This window comes from Lagopus leucura, unplaced genomic scaffold (assembly GCF_019238085.1).
Source record: "Lagopus leucura isolate 7727_CA_CO unplaced genomic scaffold, USGS_WTPT01 Super-Scaffold_100159, whole genome shotgun sequence".
Lineage (NCBI taxonomy): Eukaryota > Metazoa > Chordata > Aves > Galliformes > Phasianidae > Lagopus > Lagopus leucura.
This window is the reverse complement of record NW_024962335.1, coordinates 8,823,908-8,838,582: the sequence shown is the minus strand read 5'-3', so window position 1 is coordinate 8,838,582 and position 14,675 is coordinate 8,823,908. Positions and strand designations below refer to the sequence as shown.

Sequence of the window (14,675 nt, the reverse complement as noted above, 5' to 3'; positions counted from 1 at the left end):
TTGCCACTTTCCCAGGTCTTAAAAATTAGCTTGATTGGTCATCGGAAGCGTGTTCTGGCATCCTTGGGAGACCGGCTACACGAAGATCCTCCTCAGAAGCCACCTCGTTCGATAACCCTCAGGGTGAGTCCCCACGAGCATTTGTTTGCATTTCTTGAAAAGTCAGAGAACAATTCCTGTATTCAAATGAAATCAACAGCAACTTTCAGTGGGGTTCAGCTTATCTCTCTTCAGCAGTTTACAGTGTAGATATCTTCAGCTGACCTGCTCAGCCACAACTGGCCTTGTAGCCAATGCAGAGAACTTGGTATTTTCTCTAGATGATTCATCTGACCTGATTCAGATGTCTGCCTTAGGATGAGGCAGTGCCTTAGATTTGCCAGCTTATCTTCTCAGCTCAAAAAGCCAACTCAGGAGCAGGTGTCTGCAAGCTGCACATCTACATCTGCCCATAGGAATCTCAGCCCAAGTGATCTGTACTTCAGAGTTACAGTTCTCCTTCCACATTTTGAGAATGCTCTGACTTACTTTTCAGATGTCCTTTCTTTAAAGAGAGCCTCTTAGAATTGTTGAGATACAAATGCCCTCAAGGTTTTACTATGTATCAGAAGTTTCTTTGCATTTTTTGTTTTTCATTTGTATTCCCTCCAGAAGTCTCGTTGCAGTGTCCCTGGGTATTTTTCACACTCCCCCTATTTTAATCTCCTACTGTTATACCAATTTTTTTTCGGTTTCTTTGGTCAGCAACTTTGCTTTCTTGCTGCCTCTTACCCTTGCTGAGTTGAGGTCTGACCCATTCCTACTGTGTTCTCTCCAAGGGAGTTCATATTCATCTACACATTTTTTATGTAGATATTTTTGGTCACATCTTTTGCATTTGATTGGATTTGATTATTTTCATGGGGCTGCATTTCTGACTGGAATCTCATTTGGGTCTAAATGTCGAAATGTCAGAGGGTGGCCTCTGCTCCCAAGACAAACTTTCTGGTGTAAAAAGAAATAGAGAAAGACAGAATGAGGGCTTATTTTCACATACACTCTGATTTCTGTGACCACTCTGTTTTCACCCTGCTTATTCTCAAATGCCACATATAGACATCTTAAATCCCTAAATTCAACCTATTCCTAATGCCATCTCAAAAAAAATGTGTCAAAATCCATGGTGTACTGCTCTAAAGCACATTTCACAAATGGGCAGATATTTCTCTTGTATTTTGTATTGGATATATTATGTGAATAATTTCCTGGTGCATGGCAGGTGTTAAAACACATCGAGGAAAGAGGAATCATGGGCTGGCATTTGAAAGTCACACATTTTTGCTCGGTGCTTTCAGTGCTTCGGGTTGGGGAATTAGTTTCTCTTCAGCATGTAGGAATGTTTCCACAGCCTATGTTACTGATTAGAATTGTATATTCTCAATTAATAGTAAAGATAAAGCTGGATGTCCTCCATCTGTAGTTAAAATGGTAGGAAGTATCATCCAACAGCCAGAGCTACTGATGCAGGCAAATGCTAAATGTCATTCATCATTTTGTGGTATTGCAGTCTTCACAGAGAATCCTAAAGGAAAGGACATGAGTTTGAATGAGTCTCCCACCATCTTCAACTATACCATTTCACCCAAGGACAGCAAGGACATAATATTCAATCTGTAGCTTGCAATAATTTTAGCTTAAAACTTGGTTTGAATAAAATATCTGCTGCTACTAGAAGATTGATTTATATCTAATAGAAAAGATTGTTCCTTGTTTAAAGACTGTATCTTTAAGGTCCCAAGGTCAACCTAAGCACTGCTAACACTTCATCTTTTTTGACTCTTTGTATTAGTGTTGAAGATATTTCAAAGAAAGAGATGTTAAATACTGAGAAAAGGAACAAGTAGACAAATCTCTATGAAATATATTATTCCCACACTAATAAGGAGATTTTATTTTTATTTCAGTCTTATGCTCAAAAGTTAGAAAATGCTGCATCTTGGGTTACCTATGCATCCTTGGTGCATTACAATGCAATCTTTATGTATGTGACCACTTTACCTGTTATTCATGGAACCCCATCCTCACCTTGTTGGTCTTGGAGGCTGAAGGTTAAATTAAAGGGATGACAATTGAGACTGAAAACCTGAAGAAGCACTACAATAGTAATTGTAATTTAACACAGAAATGAATCCATTGGAGAGAATTCCCATTTTTACAAACTGGTTAGACAAATGCTTGTCAGGCTTCAGGCATACCTAGGTGGCCTAGGGAAGGATCTCTTAAAGATCACTTCCAACCCTTGACTGCATGGTTCCTGCTTGTGGGACTGAGAGGTGGGGACAAAGCAGATTTCAGTAGCGGAATGTATTATCAGGCATCCCTGCATTCACAGCAGGGTGAAAACGTGTAATGAATACACCATCACTGTTGATGGCACTGTGCTGAATATGTTACAGCACACTGCCCAGCCATCCCTGACCAATCTGCAAATTTGTGAAGGAAATGAGAAAGTGGGTATGAAGTGAGGTAGAGAAACGAAGAAAGGATGAGAGAGGCTATCATGATTAAAGGAATAACTGTAGCTATGAGAATACAAATTCACACCTGCTTTTGCCACAAAGCCTTGGGATCATTCTTGGCAAGTTATTTAGATAATTGCCTCATAAACAGCCACTAATTGTATGTTACAGACATTCTGTATATTTGGCTGTAGTCTGGAGTCTGATTTATATGAGTACAGAGCACACAGTACTGCAAATTAGATCAATGGAAGCGGAGTTTTGAATACAAGCAGTTGGAAAATCAGGCAACAGATACTGTAATTGGGCATCCAAAGTGATGATATTTATTAGCCTTTGTCTGTGTGCCTCAGCTCCCTCATGCTAAAGTGGTGATTATAAAATGCCAGAAATCACAAGATGTGGTGAAAATAAATTGATTGAAGTTTGTAAAGCACACACAAGCATCATGAAGATGACAATATAAGCCATTCTATCTTCAGAGCAGGATGTGAATAGAATTTAAAGAAGTGGTTTGGGGCCATGAAATGAGGTGAGAATAAAATACTGACTGCACAATAACTAATGATAACACAGTGCTGAGTATATGACAACATGCTCCACAGCCAAGGATCCATCTGTGCTGGGAAAATAGCATGGAGTCATTCAGTTACATCCTGTACCATAATGCAGAGGCACCATTATTCCTTTATTTCATGCCTTTGTAATTCTTGCCTCTGTTGGCTCCCTAGCAATCTTCCAATATTGATTTTGAGTGAATTTTCTCTATATGTGCAGTTTGATAAAATAAGAAAAACTTGGTAAGAGCTGGAATCTTGATATCCATTGCAGTCACCTGTGTATGGGAACTGCTGAGTCACAGCCTGAACCTCTGATTGATCACCTGAGGCGAGCCATGAGTCAGCCAGAGGAGCACAGCTGAAGGCAATTCACCTGTGCTGCCGGAAGGGGTGGAGCCAGGCTCCACTCCTCCTAGACCTATTTAAGAGCTGGCTACCAGTGGGGAAGGATCTCTTCTGGAGATCACCTCTCTTGGTGTTTTCTGGGGAGCTCAGCCAAAGGGTAAGCTCTTCCACTTATTCTCTTTTGTGATCGTTGTCTACTTTGCCTGTTTCTCTTGATTATATTGTGATTATAACATCTTGATATCTATTGATTATACACAATTATGTTGTGATTATAACATGTTGATTATACACACCTGTCACTTAGATCCACCAGTGGCCATGTCAATCCATTGGTGCTGGCAGTGGGTGAATTATGATCTGGGTAAGAAAGATTTTTTGCCTGTCTGGAAGAGCAGGTGCCAGCCATTAGAAAGGATTGATTTGGTGTCCCTGTCCTCTGTTTTCGGCAAAGGATAGTGAGGGTTGTGTCAGTGACAGGCCCGTGGAAGATCTGGGAACAGGCTTTGGGGATGGTGCTTCACCAAGCCTTATGACAGTATGCGGGCTGCAGCATTTCAGAAGCTTTTAACTGGGCCAAATGTAGGTGGATTTGCATGAAGGAGGGAAAAAGACTATTCCTGAGAGGAAAACACTCCTTTCTTTGCCATGGGAAATGTCAAGTACTTGTCTCAGATCATATGCATGCTAGAGAACTAAAAAAAAATAAAGTTCTCAGTAAATTAAAAGTTGCTGAACAACTACATATCCCTGATCTTAGTCAGTCAGCGTGAGAAGTATTAATCTGTTAATTGTAATTGCAAGGAACATTGCCACATAGACTGCTACAATTCACATATTAACATCAGATATTACTATCATTTGAGCACGTGAAGAGGTTTGCAACTTTCCATTTGGAAGAGATTACAACTCTCTGCTTCCTTTGGCTGTATCTTGTTTCTTAACAGCATGGAGTAAAGTACCTTAATGCTTTTCAGAATTAGGTTTGGTTCAGTGTAATCATGCATGAAATACCACGTTAATTCTTTCTTTAAATAAAAAGGCAGGGTGTTGTGGTTTGTTTGTTTTGTTTTTTTACCTTCCATGCACAGTCAAGCAGGTCTCTGCTGCTTCTCATTGTTTAATTTCTTCAGGTCCCTTCTTATTGTTCTGAAATAAAATACATTTTTACAGCAATGGATAATTCAGACACTGTGCAAACATGCTCGTGGGTATGTTCTCTGCTCCAGAGAGCTTATTGACAGAGGAGCATCTTCTGCTGGAAATTGAGCATCATGGGAGGAATGGTGTTACAGCCATTATGTTATGTTTTGTTGTCCCCTCTGAGTGGCAGCCATGTGGGCTGACCGGGCAAACAAGCTCTAGTACTGCTTCTGCTGGTTGCAGTCACCAAGGGCTTGGTTACTGATGTTGTAAATTGTGTTTGAACAGTCGGTGTGATGTGCATGAGAACAGGTGTTTCCACAGATACCTACCCAGCTGTCTGTCACCATTGTGGTAGCAGAAAAGGATGTGGTCAGGAGGATGTGTTTGGCTGTTTGTTAGATGGAGTCCGTGTACCTCTTTGCTGTGGTATTTGCACGCTTACCAACACAAGGTCACAGTTCAGCACAGAAGAAAATATGTCTTTTGGGCATTCTAGGAATTGCTACTTGGCTTGCTTCCAACATCCAGCAGTTCAAGTTAACGTACATTCCACGAGACCTATAAAAATGGCAAAGTGTCTATACTTTGTAAATACTCGTGCTTTTTTTTTTTTTTTTAGTAAGGGATGTTACTAGAGTTCAGATCACTTTCAAATCATTTTTGCTGCTCAGAGTGGCTGCTCAGAAGTGGTGTAAATGTATTTCATCTTACAAACAGCTAGTGCTAAATCACAACTTTGTTTGGACCTTGACAAGGAGTAACTCACTGTTTTATCTCTGTAGCAGATAATAAGAAATGAACTGGTATATTGCACAAGGATGTTTTAGAGAATGGATTTGCCACTTGCTCATAGTTGCAATTAAGTATTCTTTTCTTTGTGTGGGCCCTGCACCTTAGGTAGCACATTTTTGGGGAAAGAGCCAAATTGCTGAGTGCTGTCTGTCAGCTCCCTAGCCACATGCACAGGAAGAAGAGAGCCACCTCCTAGAACTGCCTTATTCTTCTCACATACAAGGGAGGAAGAGAGGTCTTGAGAAGAAAGAAGTGACTGCTTCCTTTGTGCCGCTGTGAACTCACTGTCATCTCCATAATGTTCATTCACAATAATCTCCACTTCAGGAATTCTTCATTAATCTTTTTTTAGCCTGAATAACTGAAATACATTTTAAAATGTGTAGTCTGGAAAATATGCTATATATTTATCCTCTCTGTCCAGGAACCCAGCGGTAACCACACTCCTCCTCAGTTGTCTCCATCACTCAGCCAAAGCACTTTCACTACTGGTGGCTCCCTGGACGTTCCCCACATTATCATGCAGGGCGATGCAAGGAGAAGAAGAAATGAAAACTATTTTGATGACATTCCCCGGTCGAAGCTGGAGAGGCAGATGGCACAGGTAGGATTATAACCATGCCATTAAAGGGATGCTCTTTGCTACCCTTGGTTACAGAGCTGATTCTAACCATAGCTATTGGTCTTCCATATATTAAAGCTATTTGTTAACCATGAAGACTGACAATTTTTCTAAGCTGTGTGTTCCAGTTCTATTTCAAATCACTTAAGTTGGTATGCTGTTTCTCCTGAGAGGAAGAATTTTGTGGGTGTTTAGGTGCCTCTCGGCTGAGATGAAGGTGCCTGCTGCACACCAGAACATGCAGACTCCCACTGTCACTGCCTCTGCCTCTGGCTTCTGCAGGGAAGTGTGGATTCTTCTATTTCTGAGCAATACACATAAAAATAAGCTGGCCAAATTTCACTGGTCACAATTCAGGATGGATGATTTTGGTGATTATCACATTTATTAAAGGAAAGGGTTGGCATTCTGCTAAACTTTGTGATCTGAAGATATACCTGAGTATTTAAGAAAATACTTAATTTTTTAACAGCTCACATGAGCTTCACAGCAACACTAAATTGAGTTGGTTGTTAAATCAAATTCTTCGTGAAAGAAAGTCTAAAATAGACTCCATCTCTAAATTTCTTTACCCAACTGCAATATGAGTATATGTTGACCAGAGTGATGCCCTGTACTGCTCTAATGGTCAGTAAAGTTGAGCTTTGGCACCTCATCAGCAAAAAAAAAGCTGAGCTGTTTTTTTTGAGAGCACATACAACGCATGCGGTTCACTGCAGTGTGAGTTGGGCCCTACTTTGGATCTACCATCAGAAGCAGCTGTGCAGCCCATGCAGCTCACAGTGTGGCTCATCCCAACACAGAACAGAATGCAGCAGGATGCTGCCTTCAGCCCTGCCTAAGCCTTCCCAGCAGTTGTCAGGCACAGCCCAAAATAGAGCTTTAAAATCCAGCCTGGAAATGGCAACCGCTATGCAAATAACTGTATTATGGTGAACATAATGAACAAAAGGCTGCAGTCTCTGAGTTAATTGCATGAACAAGAAAAGGTAATTAAATAAACAAGCCAAACAAGGTGCTGCTGTTACCTGGGAACACAGAAACAAATTGAATTCCGTTTGTTCAGAGGACATTTCTAGGGAAGTGAAATTGCATTTGATAGGGTGGGGCTCTTTCCTTGCCTTTTCAGATCACCTCATTTTCTGCTGTATAATGCTATTGCACAGAATTAAGGGGAAAGTTGCCTGGTGAATGAGCTCATTTTCAAATCAAAGTCTGCTGGGCTTTTGTGGCAAAAACAAGGCTGAGCTGAAGCTTGGCAAGGAAAAGCCCACTTCTTGCTGTGAACTTCTTACTCTTTGAAGGTCACAAAACTGAGAATTAAGTAACCACTTGCTCATGGCTGAGTAGACTGGGTCATCTACTTAGTTTATTTTATCACTTGGTTTACAAATCCCTATTCTCACTTCCTTTTAGTAAGTATCATTGGAGAATAAAAAAGCCATAGTGGCAATTCTTCCTCTCTACTTTTCACTCTCTTCTCTTCCTGTTTGAAGTGCTGATATTCCCAAGAGGTATGACACACTCTCATATGTATGGCACCTGGAGATTTGCTTTTGGTGGTTGAAATTGCTTTTCCAATACTGCAATATGCTACCTAGCCAATGAGAGAAAAATTGGAGCAGTACTACTTGTGCCACTCCAAATTACTTAAAACTAATTAAATGCTTTTTCTTTCTTTTTTTTTTTTTTTTTTTTTTGGTTGGGGGGGAAGAGGACAAAGTGGGGAAAGGGGCAGTTTGTAACTGCATGACTTACTTCTGTGCCTTCTAACTTTCACTGTGGAATATAACAGTTATCCTTTGGGACTCCAAAGGGGGAAATGGATTCACTGAAATCCGTAAGACAATATTTTCTGTCAGAACTCCAGTCTGTTTGGAGTCTTTCTCAGCTCTGCCCCCAAATTCTGCACTCCTGATGTATGCGTAATTCCCTTTGACTTTAATGGGAAAGTCAGTAACTCCCTCTGGTGATTCTTCTCACTAAATTGGACTCACCCTATTAAGAGGCTAATCAGGGATTTTTTCAACCATTTCCCAAAAATAGATATATTTTTTTGCAATATGTTAAATGGTACTCTGTGAAAATTAGCCATATTTCCTTCAAATTCTTCCCCCAAAACCCCTTTGAAGCCAAAGGTATGATAATTACTTCTGGAGAATAAAGGATATCCATTTCATTGATATGAGCATTCCGATCCGTGTTTTATCTCACAAGTTGCTCCTTGCAGTTTGGAGGTTCCTTGACTTATGTCTGATCGACGTCAACTTCTGAGGCTGATACCAATCCTGCTTGTCAGCAAGAATGCTTCTCACAAACAGAATGATCTGGAGTGATTTTTGGAAGTGCTTTGAGCATATCATTTATCTTAACCGCTTCTTTGCTGAGCTGTTTGCATGGTGCTGTATGAGTCTGCATGTGTACTGAATGCCATGGTAAACATACGTGCATAAAGTTCTCTTTGATGTGATTTTTTTTGAAAGGGTTTTATGTGTCTAATGAGATTAATGGATATTTTACGGCCTTGAAGAGAAAGACAAACACATGAATGAGAGCTTTTTCATGGTATTACTTTCACGGACTTTTTAATTTCAGAATATGTTAGGATAAGGCCATTTAAAATGTGAAATCTGAAGAGGATATTTTGAGAAAATGATGAGATCTAAAGTTGGCATCTTTACCATGGCCTGTGTTTTCACTAATGTTTTACAAGGGAAACAAGCGTGTAGATCTTTGCATCAGCTATGAAGCAGTGTTAGCTGAAACAATGAGCACATCAGTTTAAATCTGTATTCCTTTGATCTGCTAAATGGGTTTAAACAATTCTCCAAATCGTAATCAAATCTGTTTGTAAGTAATACAAGACTTTATTTCCTGGAGGAAGCACTGACTTAAATTTACTTAATGTGGGTGGTTTTGTCTTAAGGCCAGTATGTACCCTCATTCACACAGTTCCCCAGCAGACTGTAAGTGACCCAAGAGGGGAAGTCCTAATATAAACAGTGAGGAACAACAGCTGTGGAAGTCACTGACATCTGATTGGATAAATGAGAACAGCCAAGAAGGTAGGACAGAAGATAGTGAGATGGTTTGCTTTCAGAAAAAGAGGAAAAAAAAAATCCAGAAAGGGTTTAGTAGTCTGAGTCATCTTTGACTGTGGATGTTGAGTTCTGAGCCTACAAGTTGTACATTAATGTGAACAAATTAATGTAGTTTAAAATAGCTGAGATTGCCCAGACCTTTAAAATAGAAGTGAAATCATGCAGGCAAAGCCTAAGGGCTTTGGATGTGAAATCAGTAGGAGGATCCCCACTGAAGGCTCTTAATTTACCCCTGAGATCACAGGGGGAAAAAAAAAAGACTATTTGTGGTGAAGAGCTCTGGAGGTTATAACATCAAGAGTGTCCTGCCCATGGCAGGCAGAAGGAGATGTAGGATGCACCTCTGCACATTGCTCATTGGCAGCTGATGGCATGACTGAGCAGGATCCCACAGTGGGTTCAGGGCTCTCTGGTACTGGTGCATATTGTCCCCAAAGGTGAACACACCATGTACCCCAAGGTGTGAATGTTCATTGTTCCGGGAGCTAATGGATGCCCCTCTGAAGCTCTCGGGAAGCTCTGAGTTGTGTCTGCCTTTGGGGAGGAAAAAAAAAAAAAACGTGTAGTGAGTCAAGTTAAGCTTCTTGGTTGGGTAAACCATACAGTGTCACTCCAATGGGATGCAGTGGGAAGAAGGGAATCCTTTAGATCGGAGAGTTAGAAACATTATTCACAAATCCTGGCAAGATATGTTAGTTCCCAGAGATACGGAACCCAAATTTTTAAAGCCTTCCCAGGTACATTGGTTCCCATTGTTTGAGGGCTTTTGTTTTTCTGTTCTCCAAAGCACAAGATAACCAATGTGTGATTTCATTGTAATGACTGGGTAGTAAGTTTGAAATGAAGCTTCCTCCACTATTGGGATTATGCTTTGTAACATTGTTTTGTAAATTATAGTAGTTCTCTAAAGGATTAGGAGGGATAGGTAGGAGCTAGTTATTTAAATGGAGATGCTTTATCTACAGCGGAGGAAAAGTGGAATAAAAAAGAAGAGACAAAATTAATGAAGACATGTTTACATGAAAATAGTGAAAAAATAGTTGTGCTTTCTGAAACTATGCTTTCAAGTCAGCAATATCTTCCAAGTATCTCATACTGGTGCATTCATTTCTCCAGTGCACTGTGGGGCTACATGATTTAAAATTGTTTTCCATTTTAAAGCTAAGAAAGGTGAGGTATAGGGATATTGCAGCTTGATGGACAAGATAAAACTCTTGTCTGATAGGACCTGTTTTCAGGTGGTAGTTGTAGTGAGTTTTTTGTTTGGCACACTTTGTGGGTTTGTTGTTTTGTTTGTTTGTTTTTTTTTACTTTCAACCATGGTATGGCATTTTTTATTTGCTTATTTCCTGCATCCTCTTCTGTCTCCTTTCCTGCTTAAGAAGGATTTAAAGATTATGATGAACGGAGGAAAATATGCCCAGGGGAAAAATGATGTGTAAAATGAGATTATCTAAGAAGCAGTGAAGAATGAATTTTATGAATGGTTGAAATTACTGGTGAAATAACAGATTTCTTTACTAGTGGATTTAAGAAACGGTAAATACATAAGTATGGATGCCTAAGTTATTTCATTCTTTGCTTACTTCTCATGTGTTCTTAATTCTGCTTTTCAAATAAGCAAAAAAAAAAAAAAAGATTGTGCACACTCTGAGGATGAACAAACACCATTTTAAAGAAAAGTGTATAAAATCCTAACAGGATGTTCTGTCATTCGTATTTTCAGGTGCATCTTGTTTTTAAATGTAGAAAGATGACTTGTCTATGAAGACCTTCAATTTAACATCAAAATAAAAATACTTAAATGATTTTCTATTTTTGGGGGGTTGTATAGGTTCTACTGAAATTTGTCTTTTTAATTCAGATACAGATGTTATAGAATAATGCCATAGATTACTAAGTCTTGAACCATAAATTTGAACAAACCTGCATCTGTAAAACAGAATCATAGAATCACAGAATGGCCAGGGTTGGAAGGGACCTCAAGGATCATGAATCTCCAACCCCCCTGCCACATGCAGTGCCACCCTTGAGTATTTTGTATTTAGTGAACAAGGAAACTGATAAAGACATGAAAAATGTAAGCGATTTCTGTCTGAACAAAAAGATTCATATTTTTCAAAACAGCTCCAGAAGCTAGCATTTTAGAACTAAAGCTGTGGGATGTGGATTATACCTACATGCTGCTTCAGCATATGGAATTAAGGAAGTTGTTTCTATATTTGGTACTAATGATCCAAACTAATGCCATAAATACTATACCAAGATGGGGACAGATGTTCTTTATTAATTTACTGTTTTTCACACTCAGTCATGTGAGCTAGAGGCTCTGCATTGGAAAGATTATATGAAAAATGGAGGAGAATTATATGAAAAATGGAAAAGGTGAGGTAGCTTCTACTGACAGAGAGACTGTATTCTTGATGAAAAGCTGAATATTTCAGAGACAAAGCTGAATTTTAGAATCTAGCATTTACATTTTTAGCTCCTGTAAAAGAACTTATACTGAGAGTTTGAGAGGTTCTTCTGAAAGAGCTCAGCTTGCTGCTTTTTTGACTTGGTTTTAGTTTTGCTAAAATGTAGATACTTCTGCCTAATGTTCACTTCTGAAGCTACACATTTTATTTCTATGCTTGTCCAGAAGTTTGCCTCCTGTATGCAACACAAAAGGGCTGGGCAGCACTTGTAGCTGGCAGCACCAGCAGAAGGGAAGTCATGAATGGGTGAGGGCCTGGCCTCTCACCATGAGCCACTGGGCCAGTAGAATGGCTGTAGAGCTGAGGGTGTTTATTTCTTGCTCTAATAAGAACTGATATTTCTAATTTCTACTCCACCTATTACAGAATTGCCAATTTCAGATTTCACTCTCTATCTCTCAAGATCTTGTTTCCACTGGAGGATCTGTGATTGTCCCGTTGATAAGACAAGTTCTCCTGAGGGCTCTGGGAATGTTCAGGGAAGCAACATTTATTGGTACTGCACAAGTGCTCTCCCACAGTCCTGAAATATTTGGAGTGACAATTACAAAAGGGGCCAGACAGTCTCATTCATCACATTTCATTTGCTTCTTTCAGCTATTGCACCCTCAAAGATTGTTTGCCATACCAAGAATGATTTTCTAGGGTTTGATCCAAAATTCTCTTCATTTCTGGAGTGAGACTAAATTATAGTTAGATAATTTGCAACAAGGATGCCTCTAGGTTTCCCATTGCCTTTCTCCAGGAGCCCCCTTGCCTTCCCCTAAGTTACCTCTTGCCTTAAGTTATGATGTCCCACTCTTCTCAGACTGGCTCTGGGATGAGGAGGCACTTTGGGGCTGATATTCATATAACCATGCCCATGGCTTTGTGTTTTCTAGACTTCTATTTTATTATTGTTAATCTCTCTTGGATTCTTTCAGTTTGCTTCCATCTTCCATGAAGTAAGATTGGTTGATACTCCAGATGATACCTCACTGGTATTCTTTCCCATTAATTGCAATATTCTACTTATATTAAATACATCCTTTTGTTAAATAGGACAGGCGAGTTCCATTAAGGGCTACCAGGACGGTTGGTAGGCTGGAGCTCTTGCCTTGTGAAGAGAGGCTGGAGGAACAGGGATGGCTGGACAAGAGATGACATCGGTACAAAAATGGGAAGAGCAGAGGCTTAGATTGGGTGTCCAGGGAAAATTCCTCCCCATGGGAATTTGGGACAGCAAGGGGATAAGTTGCTCATAGAGGCTGAGTAGTTTCTGTCCCTGGAGGTTTTCAAGACCTGGCAGGATGAAACCCTTAGCAACCTGATCTCATCTCACAGCTACTCAAGTTTTGAGCTGAGGTTGTAATGTAAGCTTCCTCAGCTTCATTCCAATCCCCATTATTCTGTGTTTTATTTGCTTATTCATTTGCAAAACTTCTATATTTAACTTGTGGTGTCCTCTTCCATTAAACACTGCTATTTTATTTGTCTATTTAATCTCAACTTACAAAGGAATACTCTTGCTAAATTTTATCTGACCAGTTTCTGCAGTTGATCAAATCCATTTTCTATTCATACCTGATTCTGGAATGTCCTTGAATTCTGAATCCTCTCCAGAAGATCTGCATGATGTAGATCATTGTGGATGCTCTCAACATGTTCCCATCAAGTTGTGCTTAAATACTAATAATTATTCTCTAAATGTGTATTTCAATTTCTTGTGCAATCACTGCATTTCAAGCTAGTTTGTGTACAAGGAATGGTCTCATCAAGTCACCCAAGTCCTGCTGTGCTTCTCCTTTCTGCTGCTGGTTTAGTAGGTCAGTTTTCCAACAAAGGAAGAAAATTTGATCTGAGGTGATTCATAATGAACAATTTCATCACAAACATCTTGAATTTTCTTGCCTCATGGAAGCTCTGGTAGGTAACGTGTCACAGGCAAGATGACACTTTTCCATTAGCTTCAGTTTTATACATGTGTAAATTAATATATAGAAAGCTAGGTACAGAATGCACACATCCATGCAAACATTCCCGAGTGTTTATTTTACATGTCCAGGAGCAATGTCATGTTTCAAGGGGCATGAGAACAAGGACACATCTGGTGACCGGATTTTTAAACAATTTTGCTGGCCCCTGCCTTTAGGCTGACAGTAACTTCCCAAAACTTTCTTTTCTCCCCACCTAAATATTTCTTTAGCCCTTCCTTTGTTGCTTCAAGTATCTTCCATGACTTTTTGAAGATAATTGCTCCTAGTTTAGGTAAATCTTCAACATCTCCTTGAGTGCCACCGAGTTGACCAATGCTGAATATGTCAGGGCTGCCTTCTACCCAGCTCCTGTTCCTTCTGAATATGAATTCCAGGTATAATTTTCTGTTGCTTTCCTTCTTTCTTCTCTTTATAAATAGTACCCTTTCCATTATCAGCCTTGCTGCCTGTGATCACTTTCAGTAATTTATGTCTTCAGATTATCAGCAAAGTCATCCTTTTCATTAGAGATGGAGCTTAAGCTAACTTCTTGGGTAATTTTGTTCACTTTACAACGCATTAAGTTACCTCCTTCACAGTCAGCAACATTGAAGACCAATATATGCCCTGTCCTACGTTTTTTTCCAGTAAATCTTTGAGTTGAAGCGGATGGGAATGCAGAAACAATTTGTGAAGTGACTGGCTACTAATTTCACTGCAGGTGTCTGAGATAGTTAGGCCCTGTTGACTTCTCTCACAGGTGAAGTTAGCAGGAACAGTGTATGTAAATGTGTTGTCTTGAAATCATGGATGTTAAGTTATATAAACAGAAGTGAAAATGTCTGTAAAATAACTCATGTAAAAGATAGTCATAAAGTGAGTCAGAGATTATGTCAGAACTGACTACTGGGGAAGTAAGGGAGATAAGCAAGTGGAGAGCAGGACATGGAGCCTCATCTCCTCCCTCTAGCACTGTTAGCCAGCCCCTACGTCATGAGTAGCGCATGGTACTGTGAAATCTGTTCCCTTTCTTTCCCTTCCTGTCCATCAGAGTTGTGTCCTACAGTGACTAGATGGAAATCTTTTATGTATGGAACACCTACAGCTTTACAAGGGAATACAGTATCACAAAAGTGTAGTATCGTAGTATATCACATTCTTGTTGAAATGTTGTTCTTC

General features: G+C 39.7%; 1 protein-coding gene across 12 annotated transcripts in view; it reads left to right on the top strand.

Moving 5' to 3' along the window:
* Positions 1-14,675, top strand: part of ANKS1B (ankyrin repeat and sterile alpha motif domain containing 1B) — a 405,586-nt gene that overhangs the window by 351,097 nt on the left and 39,814 nt on the right. For 5 of the 12 annotated variants that reach the window (XM_042890337.1, XM_042890336.1, XM_042890334.1 and 2 more), the window contains exon 4: positions 16-123. The exons of 3 other annotated variants lie outside the window; for them this stretch is intronic. In XM_042890337.1, the coding sequence (XP_042746271.1) occupies positions 16-123 (108 nt within the window). Of the gene's footprint in view, positions 1-15; positions 124-5,765; positions 5,946-14,675 lie in introns of all 12 variants that reach the window. 4 more of the 12 variants (XM_042890329.1, XM_042890330.1, XM_042890331.1 and 1 more) reach the window with 1 other exon arrangement.